The sequence below is a fragment of the Cebus imitator genome, unplaced genomic scaffold (genome assembly GCF_001604975.1).
Source record: "Cebus imitator isolate Cc_AM_T3 unplaced genomic scaffold, Cebus_imitator-1.0 Scaffold266, whole genome shotgun sequence".
NCBI lineage: Eukaryota > Metazoa > Chordata > Mammalia > Primates > Cebidae > Cebus > Cebus imitator.
Window position 1 is genome coordinate 1,423,047 of NW_016107581.1, and position 15,892 is coordinate 1,438,938.

General features: G+C 48.5%; 1 protein-coding gene across 2 annotated transcripts; it reads right to left on the reverse strand.

Moving 5' to 3' along the window:
- Window positions 1–4,128: 4,128 nt before the first annotated feature.
- On the reverse strand, window positions 4,129–14,568 carry CABP5 (calcium binding protein 5). Of its 2 annotated transcripts, none has more exons than XM_017500601.2 (6): window positions 14,274–14,568; window positions 11,656–11,686; window positions 10,440–10,583; window positions 8,752–8,861; window positions 6,745–6,892; window positions 4,129–4,709 (listed from the first exon to the last, which is right to left on the reverse strand). In XM_017500601.2, exons 1-6 carry the CDS (start codon window positions 14,334–14,336, stop codon window positions 4,684–4,686), a joined length of 522 nt encoding a protein of 173 aa, XP_017356090.2. In that variant the 5' UTR covers window positions 14,337–14,568; the 3' UTR covers window positions 4,129–4,683. The 2 variants fall into 2 exon arrangements, with proteins under 2 accessions (XP_017356090.2, XP_037584380.1); XM_037728452.1 differs by lacking the exon at window positions 14,274–14,568 and adding an exon at window positions 12,339–12,416 and having other exon boundaries at window positions 4,176–4,709.
- Between the last annotated feature and the right edge of the window lie 1,324 nt (window positions 14,569–15,892).

Sequence of the window (15,892 nt, forward strand, 5' to 3'; positions counted from 1 at the left end):
CATTTTTAGTAGAGACAGGGTTTCACCATGTTGGCCAGGCTGATCTTGAACTCCTGACCTCAGGTGATCCGCCCACCTCGGCCTCCCAGAGCGCTGGGATTACAGGCGTGAGTCACCACACCAGGCCTATCCCTCCTTTTCTTCTAGTCTTTTCCTTCTGGGTCTCCACCGAGGCCAGCATCAGTGTTCTTCAGCCTATAGAAATGCTCTTTAGGCCTCTCGGCATGGATCAACTGACCTCAGTACTCTGTGACTTCTGGAATCTAAAATAAAGGGAAGCCCTTTCATCAGATGTGTGGGCAAAACCCCACCCCTCCTCCCTTTGGGGTGGAAAACACCGGTGGGTCTAGTGATTTCTATCTTTACGATTCACGTGGCTTATGGATGACATGAAATTAGTTTGAACCCTTCCTGAATGTTGGCTCAGCAATGAAAATCATCTTCCCAGAAGAGAGGAGGGGGAAAGGAGGGAGTTTGGGGCTCTGGGCACCATCTTTGTTTTTTTGTTTTGTTTTGTTTTGTTTTGAGATGGAGTCTCTTTCTGTCACCTAGGCTGGAGTGCAGTGGCATGATCTCAGCTCACCACAACCTCTGCCTCCCGGGTTCAAGCAATTCTCCTGCCTCAGCCTCCCAAGTAGCTGGGACTATAGGCACACACTACCATGTCCAGCTAATTGTGTGTGTGAGTGTGTGTTTAGTAGAGACAGGGTTTCGCCGTGTTGGCCAGGATGGTCTCGATCTCCTGACCTCATGATCTGCCAGCCTCGGCCTCCCAAAGTGCTGGGATTACAGCATGAGCCACTGCGCCTGGCCTCTGGGCACCATCCTAACAGGGTAGATATTTAAAAACACCGACAGTGGTCTTTGGTCTGTGGCTAGGACTAAGAACACGCCATGTCCAGCCTCTGATCTCTATCCATCACAGCACGACTGTCTCTTTGCAGGTCCCTTTCTCCCTTCCCTAGATGTGAGGCTGAGGGGCTCATTCTTCATTGATCTTGCTCCTATGAGCCAGGCAGGGGTTGAGGGAACGTCTGATTCCCCTCAGCTCCGCTGCTTCCATCAGCTTCCAACTAAGTCTAGAAAACCAATGCTAAGTCCTTTTTCATTCACCTTCCTCTTTGAGCCAATGCCTACTTATTCATTCATCTCAGATTTTCGCTTCTGTTTTCAAGGGGAGGAGAAACATCTTCAGAGGAAGACCGCCGCATTGAGGCTGAACACGGCTTTGTCTTTTTCATTGCATCTTTCAGGCTTAAATAATCGCCTTTAGAAAAACCCTCTGCACCACCTTGTTCAATCACCTGGTCCTTTGAGAAGAATGTAGAGAGAATGCGGTGTTAACCAGCAATAAAGGAATTCTGATTTAATGCTGGGATCTGCTTTCTCTGCTTCCTAAGATGAGAGCAATGAGTAGGGAAAGAAAGGCTGGTGGCCAGGCTGCTGAGTCTCATGGCGTGTAGAGGTCAGACTCTCAGGACAGGGACCTCCAGGAGCCATTACAGCCTGCTGCCTCTTTTGGGGGAGATCACAGATTTGGGTGTTTGTAGGTACTTATTACATTAATGTACTTGTTACATTAATAATAAATAATATGCCTGGGTAAAGTAATTTTTCTTTTTTCTAGTGACAGGGTCTCACTATGTTGCCAGGCTGTTTGTGAACTCCTGGCCTCAAGTGACCCTCCCTTCTCAGCTTGCCAAAGGAGTCCACTTTTTCTTAATTCCTATTTTATAAAGCAAAGCAATTGGCTGGGTGTGGTGGCTTACACCAGTAATCTCAGCACTTTGCGGGGCTGAAGCTGGTGGATAGCTTGAGCCCAGGAGTTTGCAACCAGCCTGAGCAACATAGGGAAAACCTGTATTTGCCAAAAAAACAACAAAACAAAAACCAAAAATTAGCTGGGCATGGTGGCATGCACCTATGGTCCCAGGTACTCAGGAGGCTGAGGCAGTGGATGGTGTGAGCCCAGGAGGCGGAGGCTGCAGTGAGCCGAGATCGCACACTGCACTCCAGCCAGGGTAACAGAGGGAGACCCTGTCTCAACAGTAAATACATAAATATGCTGGACGCGGTGGCTCACATCTGTAATCCCAGCACTTTGGGAGGCTGAGGCAGGTGGATCACATGAGGTCAGTTCAAGACAGCCTGGCCAACATGGTGAAATCCTGTCTCTACTTAAAAAAAAAAAAAAAAAAAATTAGCCAGGTGTGGTAGCACATGCCTGTAATCCCAGCACTTTGGGAGGCTGAGGCAGCAGATTACATCATGAGGTCAGTTCAAGACAGCCTGGCCAACATGGTGAAATCCTGTCTCTACTTAAAAAAAAAAAAAAAAAAAATTAGCCAGGTGTGGTAGCACATGCCTGTAATCCCAGCTACTTGGGAGGCTGAGGGATGAGAATCGCTTGAACCTAGGAAGTGTAGGTTGCGTGAGCTGAGATGGCACCACTGCACTCCATTCTGGCCAACAGAATGAAACTGTCTCAAAAATACATATATACATACATAAATACATAAATAAAACAAAACAAAGCTATTGAACCAGTTGAACCAGATGACTCATCTTATACATCTAATCCATAGACTTCAAAGCAAGAAAAACTTGGAGGAAGGCATGAAGTTAATTCTTTATTTTGACTTTTTATTTTAACCTTTGCATTTCTGGAGTGTCTTGTGAAGGTCAGGAGGAATCTATCTTTTCTGTTTCATAGCACAGACTGATGGCAGGACTCAAGGGATGGAACAGACTTCTCATCTTAGAGAGACACAGTCTCTCGGTGGCCCAGTACAGACCAGCGCAGAGGCTGGGAGCTTCTAGGAAAGGCCTCACAACAACCTGGCTGAACTGGGGATTTGGGGAATCCTGTCATCTCTCTCTTTGCATGATGACATTTTTTGGGGGGATTAATTCCCCAGGGATCAGCTTGCTCTAAACCTTGATAATCCAGATTTGTGGTTTAATTCAGTCTCCTGAGTATCTTACACAAGGAAAGGGATGTGGGAGGTGAGAGACTGAGAAAGAGAGAGAGAGAGAGATCAGACAGCGCTTCCAGGAAATCAGGAAAAGGGAGGCGGTGACTTTTTTTTTTTTTTGAGACGGAGTTTCACTCATGTTACCCAGGCTGGAGTGCAATGGCGCGATCTTGGCTCACCGCAACCTCCGCCTCCTGGGTTCAGGCAATTCTCCTGCCTCAGCCTCCTGAGTAGCTGGGATTACAGGCACGCGCCACCATGCCCAGCTAATTTTTTGTATTTTTAGTAGAGACGGGGTTTCACCATGTTGACCAGGATGGTCTCGATCTCTTGACCTCGTGATCCACCCGAGGAGGCGGTGACTTTAAATGCCACTTGCACCAGCCATTTCCAAGTCCAGCCTCAACAACTCTATTTCAGCTCTGTGATTGATTCACCTCCTTCTTTTTTTTTTTTGTATCAAAAACAAATATTATTTTATTGTCTTCTCTCTTTGTCTCATAGCTTTAGTTTCACAATGCCTCCCATAACTTCTTTTTCTTAAATTGTACTTTGAGCTCTGGGGTACATGTGCCCATCCACAGGGTGGTTGCATAGGTACCCACATGCCATGGTGGTTTGCAGTCTCCGTTCCCCCCATCACCTACATGAGGCATTTCTCCCAATGTTATCCCTCCCCAACCTCCCCACCCCCCGCCCTTCCTCTAGCCCCCCACCCCCCAACAGACCCCAGTGTGTGATGCTCCCCTCCCTGTGTCCACGAGTTCTAATTGTTCAACACCCGCCTATGAGTGAGAACATGCAGTGTTTGGTTTTCTGTTCTTGTGGCAGTTTGCTGAGAATGATGTTTTCCAGATTCATCCATGTCCCAACAAAGGACACAAACTCATCGTTTTTTATGGCTGCATAGTATTCCAGGGTGTATATGTGCCACATTTTCTGGGTCCAGTCTATCATCCATGGGCATGTGGCATAGGCAAGGTCTTCATGACTAAAACACCAAAAGCAATGGCAACAAAAGCCAAACTAGACAAATGGGATCTAATCAAACTTAAGAGTTTCTGCGCGCAAAAGATACAATCGTTAGAGTGAACTGGCAACCAACAGAATGGGGAAAAATTTCTGCACTCTGCTCATCTCATCTCCTTCTTTTTATTTTTATAGATTTAGGGAGTACAAGTGCAGTTTTGTTACACGGTGAAGTCTGGACTGTTAGTGTAACCATCACCTGAATAATGTATAATTTGTCTCTCTCTTACCAGGAGAGAGAAACAGGAGCTTTGCAACAGTTGAAGCAGGCAGGGGAAGAGCAGAGACTATGTGCTGAACCTTTTGCTATCCAACAGGAGAAAAGACTAGTTTAGGCCAAGGGGAAGCTGGGGAAGAGACTCTGGCAGGTCACAGGGACTTGGAGGGACATGAAGTGAAACGACTCAGGGATCACTGGAATGTCTGGAGTGGCCGCTGGACCCTCCCGTGCTTCCCACTTCCTTCCGGAGACTCTTCCTTCTTAATCTAGCTCTGCAGATGCCCCCATCCTGGCAAAGCTGCCGCTCTCGGCCTCACCTCCTGCATACCGCTGCACGCCAATCCCCTCCCTCCCCGCCGCCCTCCCTCTCTGCTTTAGGGGGCTTTGGGGCTTTGGTTCTCCACAATCTCTTGCTCCATGTTGAGCAGGTGGTGAGGGTCTGGGGCTTCCAGCACTTCCTCAGCGAGACATCATCTTCACAAACTCTGCAAAGAAAAAAAATCCCCAGTAAGGCATCTCTTTGTGAAAGCCCTCAACATTACATTTTGAGCCCTTCCTAGGTGGCAGGCACTGCTGGTGATCTCTGGAAAATTCCTTAATCCCTCTATGCTTTCATTTCTCCATCTATGAAATGGGAATCAGATCTTTGACAAGTTACTTAACACTGTGCCTCAGTTTCCAATCTGTCAAGTAGGGACATTTATAATAGATCCACCTCCTGAAGTTGAGATAAAATTGGCATAGAGGCCGGGCTTGGTGGCTCCTGCCTGTAATCCCAGCACTTTGGGAGGCCGAGGTGGGTGGAGTTCAAGACCAGCCTGGGCAACATAGTGAGACCCCACCTCCACAAAAGAGTAAAAAAAACAAAAATTAAAATAGGTAAATAAAAGTTGCTCAGAACCATGCCTACCATCTCAGTCACCTCATGTAAAGTACTGTTGTGATTATGCTCATACTTCTGAATGACTAATTTCAATATGTTACAGTTTCTTCATTTCTGTTATGAAAATGATCTTTGTATGTACATAAAACATTAAATTAAAAAAATGGGGATCCTAGTATTGCTATTTCCTTATATGGTTTTTAAGACTGTTAATGGCATAATGCTCATAAAAGAGATTAAATATCCCATAAACAGCTATTGTTGGCCAGACGTGGTAGCTCATCCCTGTAATCCCAGCACTTTGGGACGTTGGGGCGGGTGGATCACTTGAGGTCAGGAGTTCAAGACCAGCCTGGCTAACAAGGTGAAACCGCATCTCTACTAAAAATACAAAAATTAGCTAGGCATGGTGGCGCACCTGTAATCCCAGGTACTCAGGAGGCTGAGGCAGGAGAATCACTTGAACCCAGGAGGTGGAGGTTAAGTGAGCCAAGGTCGTACCACGGCACTCCAGCCTGGGCGACAGAGTGAGACTCCATCTCAAAACCAAAGCCAAAACCCATAAACCTGTGATTGTCAGCTTCTGATTTTTTCTTCTCAACCATCCTGGAGGGGTAAGTGTCATTTTACAGATAAGAAAATTGTGGCCAGCGAGGGTAACCAACATGCCTGAGGTCATGTGGACAGCGAATGGTGAACCCTGGAAGGAACGCAGGTTGCACCTGACTTTGCTATGGCTCTAGATGACCTTGCTGTCCACCGGGTCTTATGGTCAGCCTGACCTTTCCTTGCCCTTGGTTGGTGTGAGGATTGCCTCCCACTCCCACCCCACCTTCTCCAGATGTCCATTGATGTCCACGGCACACCTAATCCTGGCTAGATCCAGCAGGCGTCCCACCAACATCCACTATGTTTCCATACTGGGACATAGAGCACATGTGGTTTAGAGAAGGCCCCTCCTTGCTCTCTATCTAGGATGGAGGCCTCGGAAGTGAATACAGCTCAACACAGCAAGATCTCCTGTGCTAACTTGCCAGCTGCATGCCGGATGAATAAAGGCACTCACACACAGAATACAGTGGCGCAATCTCGGCTCACTGCAACCTCCGCTTCCCAGGTTCAAGCAATTCTCCTGCCTCAGCCTCCTGAGTAGCTGGGATTACATGAGCACACCACCACACCCAGCTAATTTTTATATTTTTAGTAGAGATGGGGTTTCACCATATTGGCTGGGCTGGTCTTGAACCTCCCACCTTGGCCTCCCAAAGTGCTGGGATTACAGGCGTAAGCCACCGTGCCCAGTTCAGTCTCTTTCTGATGGGACAACTTCTTCCTATGGTAAAAGGTGCCCTTCAAGCTAAGAAGGAATGGGCAAGGTGGAAGGGGGTCCTGAGCATGGGAAGGAAAGGGCCTTGGCTGAGGTGTTCCTTAGAGCCGCCACAAGGGAGGGACATCCAGCTCTCTGAAATGAATGACCTGGGAAGAAAGGGATGGAACAGATGCTTCCAAAACCTGCCACCCACTTCCAATCTCAAACTTGGAGAGGAGTGAGAAGGAGCGGCCAGCTTGGAAAATCTCACAGCGAGGTGGAAGTGGATTCCCGCAGTGGCCGCCCCTACCACTCCCAGCAATGTTACCTTCAAAGTCAACGGTGCCGTCTCCATTAACATCAGCCTCCCGGACAACCTCAGAGATCTCCCGGGGGGTGAGCCGCTCCCCCAGGAGTCTTTGCATGGCCTGCTGCAGCTCTGCCAGGGTGATCTCCCCATCTCCGTTCGTGTCAAACTGAATGGAAGCAGAAGTAGATTATATCAGCAATGACAGTGATGACAGCAACAGGGAGATGGAGTTTACCCATCGCTTACTGTGGGTCAAGTACTAAGCTAAGAGCTTTGGGAATGTGAGTCGATAGAATGTCAGCTCCTAAAGACAGTTTTGTTCTTTTTTTTTTGAGACAGTCTCACTCTGCCACTGAGGCTGGAGTCAGTGGTGCAATCTCAGTGCCCTGTAACCTTCACCTCTTGGGTCCAAGCGAGTCTCGTTCCTCAGCCTCCCCAGTAGCTGGATTACAGGTGCCTGCCACCATGCCTAGTTAATTTTTGTATTTTTAGTAGAGATGGGGATTCACCATGTTGGCCAGGCTGGTCTCGAACTCCTGATCTCAGGTGATCCATCCACCTTGGCCTCCCAAAGTGTTGGGACTACAGGCGTGAGGCATCGTGCCTGGCCAAAACTTTTTTTTTTTATGAGAAGGGATCTCACTATGTTGGCCAGGTTGGTCTTGAACTCTTGGCCTCACGTAACCCTTCTGCTTTGTCCTTTCAAAGTGCTAGGCTTAACAGCATGAGCCAACGTGCCCAGCCATACATTTGAAACTTACTTTCTAAGTGATTTTGAAACATACATTATTCTTGACTATAGTTATCCTGCTGTGCAATAGATCTCAAAAGTTATTCCTCCTGTCTAACCAAAAGTTTGCACCCTTTGACAACCTACTGTCCATTCCTTTTCCCTGACTCCCCAGCCTCTCTGCTAATCACCTTTCTTTTTATTTCCGTGAGTTCGATTTTTTTTAATACTTTAAGTTCTGGGGTACAAGTGCAGAAGCTGGGATAGGCACTTACATAGTGAATAGGTGGAGACTTCCTGGGGTTTGAACCCATGCTTGCCTGGTTCCAAAGCCTTTGCTCCCAAACACCATACTAGTCTTTGTTTTCATGTCGTGTTGCTCAAAGTTCTCCGAATGGGAAGGTATTTTATCAAGGGATATGAGCAAGTCTGTCACCCTCTGGGTCTGATACGTTTTAGCATCTCTGCAGCAAGTGGCTTATACCAGATTATCACTTTGCATTCCCTTCTGGGATCTCAAATTCTTGGATTCTTTCTTCCTGTTACAGGCACTAAGAATGGAGGTCCTGGCCAGGCGTGGTGGCTCATGCCTGTAATTCCAGCACTTGGGAGGCAGAGGCCAGTGGATCACCTGAGGTCAGGAGATTGAGACCAGCCTGGTCAACATGGTGAAACTCTTGTCTCTACTAAAAATACAAAAATTTTCTGGGTGTGGTGGCAGGCGCCAGTAATTCCAGCTACTTGGGAGGCTGAGGCAGGAGACTCACTTGAACCTGGGAGGCAGAAGTTGCAGTGAGCTGAGATTGTGCCATTGCACTCCAGCTTGGGTGACAAGAGTGAAATTTTGTCAAAAAAAAGGAAAAGAAAGGAAGGAAGGAAGAAAAAAAGAAAGAAAGAAAGAAAGAAAAAGAAAGAAAGAAAGAAAGAAGGAAAGAAAGAGAAAGAGAGAGAGAAAGGGAATACAATAGAGATCCTAATATTTATTTTAGAGAAGGCAGGATCTTGGATAAGATTTACAATCTTCATAAGCCTCACTTTCCTCATCTGTATAATTGAGGTAAGTGACTGCCTAATCCTAATTTTTTTGAGGATTAAATCAGATAAAGTATGCAGAGGCATTGATCCCTTTCAGGTGTTTGGAATATGTTATTTTTCTTCCCTATTTATTGATTCCACCATGGCTAGAAAAAAAAGGGTGGGGGCCTGGTTGGTGGGTGCTGTCCATGGTACTGGCTAGGGACAGGTCTCTGGGGTCTGCCTCTACCATCACCAGCACGAGGACACTGTTTACTCACCTCCTTGAAGGCATCCCGCATCTCCTGGACACCAATCATCCCAGCTGTTTCTGCAAGCAATTTGGGGGTCATCAGCTCCACAAAGTCATCAAAGTCTACACGGCCACCCACTGAGGAAGATGGCATACGGTTAGCAAGACCCCACAAGCCCCAGCCTTCCATTACCTCACTTTGCGCTTTGAGTCAGTTCGAGAAATAGATCAGCTCCCATCTCCCTGCCCTAGAAGAGATGTCTTTGACTTCCTCCCTCCAGCAGCCAACTCCAAGCTCTTATGTCCCTCTAGACTGAACAGGAGTGGGCAGGGTGTGGTACTGTGGAACTAACTGTCTCTGTGACTTTCAGACAGTTGGTTAAGATGTTTCTCGGCCAGGCGTGGTGGCTCACGCTTGTAATCCTAGCATTTTGGGAGGCCGAGGTGGCTGGATCACCTGAGTTCGGGAGTTCTAGACCAGCCTGACCAACATGGAGAAACCCCATTTCTACTAAAAATACAAAATTAGCCGGGCATGGTAGCACATGCCTGTAATCCCAGCTACTTAGGAGGCAGAGGCAGGAGAATCGCTTGAACCTGGGAGGTGGAAGTTGCACTGAGCTGAGATTGCGTCATTGCACTCCAGCCTGGGCAATAAAAGTGAAACTCTGTCCAAAAAAAAAAAAAAAAAAAGGAGAGAGAGAGATGTTTCTCCTCTTCTGTAGACCTATAGAAAGAGGAGTATGAATTAAATGTGCATCCAAGTTTTTTTCAGATAAGGAATACCATCATTACCTTGAATTCAACCTTTTTTACTCAGTTACATGCCCAGAAGCAAACCCAACAGCGTTTTTTTTGTTTTTTGAGACAGAGTCCCACTCTGTTGCCAAGGCTGGGGTGCAATGATGTGATCTTGGCTCACTGCAACCTCCGCCTCCCAGGTTCAAGCAATTCTCATATCTCAGCCTCCTGAGTAGCTGGGATTACAGGGGCACACCACCATGTCTGGCTAATTTTTTGTATTTTTAGTAGAGATGCAGTTTCACCATGTTAGCCAGGCTGGTCATGAACCCCTAACCTTAGGTGATCCACCCACTTTGGCATCTCAAAGTGCTGGGATTACAGGTGTGAGTCACCGTGCTGGCCTCAATAGCAATTTTATTCTAGCTAAAATCTCAAAATCAGCTGTGGTGTCCATCTTAAAATCCATCCTTTTTGCAATACGATTCACCAACATTAACTCCACCTCCAAGTTTGTTTCCAGCATCCAATAAGGCTCCAATCTTGTGCTCCATGGATGAATCTTAGTGGTGATAGTAATAACTACATTTAATAAGAATTTACTGGAGGCTAAGCCTTTACTTGCTTCAGCATCTTTATCCCTTCCTTTCCACAGTCCTATGGGGTAAGGAGAAAAGCATCTTTCTCTACAGAGGAGGAAATGGAAAGTCAAGAGTAGCGGATAACTCCACTTTTCAAAATGACCGTAATTAGTAAATAATAGAACTGAGATTTGAACACAGATGTATTTTGAAAAGCCTTTAACCACTTCAAATGCTGCCTCCCTGAGTTGAATCTGACCTGTTTTCTTCCAGACTTCTAGTCCTTCTCACCCTCCTCTCCAACCCCAACTCTACTCTCAACCTCTACATCCTTTCCAATGCTGCCCTGGTCCCTCTCCTCACCCCAGCCATCCCTTCCATTCCCTGGACTCACAGTTCATGCGGATTTGCTGGCCGAGTTCAATCAGTTCCATCTCCGTGGGCATGTAACCCATCGTCCTCATGAGATTCCCCAGGTCCTTACAAGAGATGAACCCATCTCGGTCCTTGTCGAACTCAAGAAATGCTTCCCGCAGCTCTGAAAGTTAAGAGAGAAGAACTTTGGGGGAACTTGAAACAGTCAGTGGGGAAGAATGGCATCCCTTGAAACTGTCAATGAGGCTTCAACTAGAGACTCCTTAAAGCATACATTTAAGAAAACCAAGGCCAGGCATGATGACTCACACCTGTAATCCCAGCACTTTGGGAGGATGAGGTGGGTGACTCGCCTGAGATCAGGAGTTTCAGACCAGCCTGGTCAACATGGCAAAACTCCATCTCTACTAAATACAAAAAATTAGCCAGGTGTGGTGGTGCATGCCTGTAATCTCAGCTACTTGGGAAACTGAGGCAGGAGAATGATTTGAAGGAGGTGGAGGTTGCAGTGAGATGAGATTGCGCCATTGCACTCCAGCCTGGGCAACAAGAGCAAAAGAAACAAAAAACCAACCAACCAACCAAACAAACAAAATGGCCGGGTGCAGTGGCTCATGCCTGTAATCCCAGCACTTTGGGAGGCCGAGGAGGGTGGATCACCTGGGGTCAGGAGTTCAAGACCAGCCTGACCAACAAGGAGAAACCCCGTCTCTACTAAAAACACAAAATTAGCTGGGTGTGGTGGTGCATGCCTGTAATCCCAGCTACTTGGGAGGCTGAGACAGGAGAATCGCTTGAACCCGGGAGGCGGAGGTTGCAGTGCGCCGAGATCGTGCCATTGCACTCCAGCCTGGGCAATAAGAGCAAAACTCTGTCTCAAAAAAAAAAAAAAAAGTGTTAGCAAGAGGCATCATTCCTGAGACCACTAAATGACAGCACTGATGTCCTTCAGATTCTTGGGTGAAGTTATGGGGAGCCTCAAAGCCACCAAGAGAAAAACTCATTGTTTTTTCACTCCCGAGTCTCACAGACACTTGAGGTTGGGTCTGCCTTCTAAATACTTGGGGAGGTACTTAAACTGCCACAAGAAAGAGTTCCACAGAATTACAGCTGCGTGGGAGAGGCGATTGTAAAAATTCCATGCAAAGGAATTTATTCGGAAATGCACAAAGGGACGGAGGGCAGGTCAGGTGGGTGGATGGCAACGTGGGGGCAATTGAGGAAGACGGTGTTACCTTCGATCTCATCTTGTCCCAGTGGTCTTTCCTGGAAAGGAATGCAGGTGAGAGGGAATTTAGAGAGAGGGTCACCCATTCCCCATATGGGTCCTCTTGCTCTCTCAAGCTCCTCCTCACACTCTCGTGGTTCTCTTCCCACTATCTCTCTCCCCCTCCATCCTTCCCATTCCTCTTCCCATCTCCTGACTCCTACTCCACAATTCTTGGCTCCCCACCCCTCTCGATTCCTCACTCTCATCCATGAATCCTGAGCTCCCTCATTCCCCCTTTCTTGGACAAATACCCATCACATTGTATCTTAAACACTGCGGAGTCCAATCTCCTCCTCCTCCAGATGAAGAAAGTCAGAGTTCATAACCACAGCTAACTCATTCAGAGTGCCGACTCTGTGCCAGGCGGTTTCCACGATCATTTCATTTAAACCTCAGAACCGCTCTGTGATGCAGATCTGCGTCTCGTTTCCATCTTACCCACGAGAAAGCTGAGGAACAGAGAGGTTAAGGATCCTGCCCAAGGTCACACAGCTCACAAGCGGCAGATCCCCTTCCAAGGCAGGGAAACATTAAATTACTCCCTGGAGGTCATGGGGCAAGTCAGGCACAGCACTGGGATTAGAATTCAGGGCTCCTGACTCTGAAGTCAGAATTCTTCACACTAGCCCCCATTAACTCTTCTCTCACCTGCCTCCAATCTTCCTGCCAAAGGTTGCAATCCCTGTGTACGGAACCAGCATTCAATGGCATTCAGGCAGGAGGGTCAGTGCCAGCACGACCAACTCCTAAACACTCTGAGAATTTCCAGTTGCCCCACTTACTCCTGGACATACCTGAAGGGTTGGGCTTAGATAGACATGGCATGTTAACAAGGAAATTCTACTGGCCTCTGGCCTCTCACCCCCTCATCTCCCTTTATTCCTGGAGCCTTTCCCTCAGCTTCTCTTTCATCTGATCCCCTCCCTGTGATCCCTTATCTCTTTTTTTCATTTTCTTTTTTTGGTGATCTTAAAGCCTAACAATTAAAAGCATATCCACATATCTGGACAAGTTGGTATATATGGGAAAAAAATTTAAAAAAATTTTTAAAAGCATGCCCACAGGAATCAAGCTGACCTGACCCTGTCATTTACTTTTCTCTCTTTCTTTCTTTCCCTTTCTTTCTTTCTTTCTCTCTCTCTCTCTCTCTCTCTCTTTCTTTCTTTCTTTCTTTCTTTCTTTCTTTCTTTCTTCCTTCCTTCCTTCCTTCCTTCCTTCCTTCCTTCCTTCTTTCTTTCTTTCTTTTTTGAGATAGAGTCTCACTCTGTTGCCCAGGTTGGAGTGCAGTGGCACGATCAGGGCTCACTACAGCCTCCACTCTCTGGGCTCGTGCGATCCCCCTGCCTCAGCCCCCTGACTAGCAGAGACTGCAGAGGCATGCCACCAAGCCCAGCTATTTTTTTGTTTGTTTTGTATTTTAAGTAGAGATGGGATCTCTCTGTGTTTCCCAGGCTGGTCTTGAACTCCTGGACTTCAGTGATCCTCCTGCTTCTGCCTCCCAAGGTGCTGAGATTCAGGTATGAGCCTGTACTTGGCCAACTCTGCCACACACTAACTGTGTAAGCTTAAGGCAAAGGACTTCATGACTTAGAGCTTCACTTTTCTCACCTATAAAATGGGAATGAAAGTCACTGACCTCCTGAGTTGTTCTGAGGTGTAAATGACATCAGACATGCAAATCCCTTTGCACAGTGCTGGGCACACAGCGATGACTTAATAAGTGGCAGCGATTTTTATTAACATCATCATTATCATCACCACCACGACTATAATCATCACCATCACCATCACCATCATCGTCACCATCATTGCCACCACCATCACCATTATAATTATCACCATCACCACGACCATCACCATCATCATCACCATCACTACCACCATCATCACCACCACCATCACCATCACCATCATCACCATCACCATCATCGTCACCATCACCACCATCACTACCACCACCATAATCATCACCACCATCACTATAATCATCACCATCACCACCACCACCATCACCATCATCATCACCATCATCACCACCACCACCGTCATCATCACCATCATCACATCACCACCACCATCATCACCATCACCACCACCATTACCATCATCATCACCATCATCACCATCACCACCACCATCATCATCACATTCATCAACACCATCATCACCATCACCATCATCATCACCATCATCACCATCGACACCACCATCATCATAGCCATCATCACATTCATCAACACCATCATCACCACCACCATCATCATCACCATCGTCATCACTGCCGTTATCACAATGAGCATCCATAGAAAAGAATGATGTCTCAACAATGACATCAACCCACTTCCCTGATTGTTTTTCTTCCCTTTCTCTCCTCTTTGCTCCCGACTTCTGATTTTACCCCCACCCATTTATCTCACTGGCTTACATGACCCCATGAGGGTCCTTGGAATTCTTGTACCTTCTCAGTTCCTGCTCTATCCACCTGTTCCCCTGGTTCTGTAGCACCATCATGTCCCTTCTTTGTCCCACACCCCTGGTCCCCTTGCCCTGCCCACAGCCCTTCCCCTTCACTCCCCACCTCACCCGCTGTTTCTCAGCGATGCCTTTCCTCAAAAAGATGCAGGCAGGGCCCATGGGGAACTGCATGGAGGGGTGGGGTGGAGCTCGCAGGGCACCAGTCTCAAGATGCCCCTCCTCCCTGCTCCCTGTTGGCGCTCAGCCTCCTTATCTTCTCTAGCACTCCTTTGCCACCTCTTCCTGCCTCTCCTGGCTTCTCTCTTGGTCCCTGTGTCTTAGAGCTGTGACAGCTGGGCTGGAAATCTCCACCCGGGTTGGGGAGGGATCAGAGCTGTCCCTGCCTCCCCATCTGGCTTGAATGATATGGGTGGGGAGAGCCAAAGTCAGGCTCTGTAACTCCTTTAACCCCAGAGTGGAATTGGAAGGTGCATTTTTAAAATGGGGATTAGAGGCCGGATGCGCTGCTCATGTCTGTAGTCCCAGTACTTTGGGAGGCTGAGGTGGGAGGATTGCTTGAGCCCAGGAGTTTGAGACCAGCCTGAGCAACATACAGAGACCTTGTATTTATTTAAAAAAAAAAAAAAAAAACTAAAATAAAAATTTGCCTTGCAGGGTGGCACACACCTGTAGACCCAGCTGCTCCAAAGGCTGAGATAGGAGAATTGCTTAAGCCCAGGAGTTCGAGGCTGCAGTGAGCTATGATTGCACCATTGCACTCCAGCCTGGCTGACACAGTGAGACTCTGTCTCAAAAAGGAAAAAGAAACAAAGAAAGAAAGAAAATTGGCTCACTGCAACCTAATTTTTTGTATTTTTAATAGAGATGGGGGTTTCACCATATTGGCCAGGCTGTCTCGAGCTCCTGACCTCAAGTGATCCGCCCGCCTCGGTCTCCCAAAATGCTGGGGTTACAGGCGTGAGCGGTAACCCCGAGAGTCTGTTTTTTACCATTTCCCTGCACTGCCCCCTGCCGCTCACAAGAATAAATGCATATGCAGGCAAGAATGAATGAGTTCCCCTTTCCGTAGAAGAGGAAACCGAGGTCGAGGAGCTGGGCGGGGGGACCCCAGCATCCTCTGACCTCTTTCCTTACCTCCCTGGCCCCGCCCGCAGGTGAAGCTGGTGTTCGTGGAGGACCAGGCGGTGGTGGAGACGGTGTTCTTCCTGACGTCGCGCACCAGGGCCCTGCTGCGGCGCTTCCCGCGCATGCTGCTGGTGGACCGGCTGCCGGGGCTGCAGGGCGCGCTGGATCTGCTGGCCGTGCTGTGCGTGGACGGCGCGGGCCGTGCGCGCCAGGCTGCCTGTTGCGTGGCGCGCCCGGGCACGCCGAGCCTGCTGCGTTTCGCGCTGGCGTCGCTGCTGCAGAGTGCGCCAGACGTCAAAGGCCGCGTGCGCTGCCTCACCGCCGGGCCGGAGGTGGCGGCACAGCTGCCCGCGGTGCGTCAGCTGCTGCCCTGCGCGCGTGTGCAGATCTGCCGCGCGCAGGGCCTGGAGACGCTCTTCAGCAAGGCGCAAGAGCTGGGCGGCGCTGGCCGCGAGGACCCGGGCCTGTGGTCGCGCCTGTGCCGCCTGGCTGGCGCGTCGTCGCCCGCCGCCTACGACCAGGCGCTGGCCGAGCTGCACGCCCACGGCCCGGCCGCCTTTGTCTATTACTTCGAGCGCAACTGGGAGCCCCGCCGCTGGACC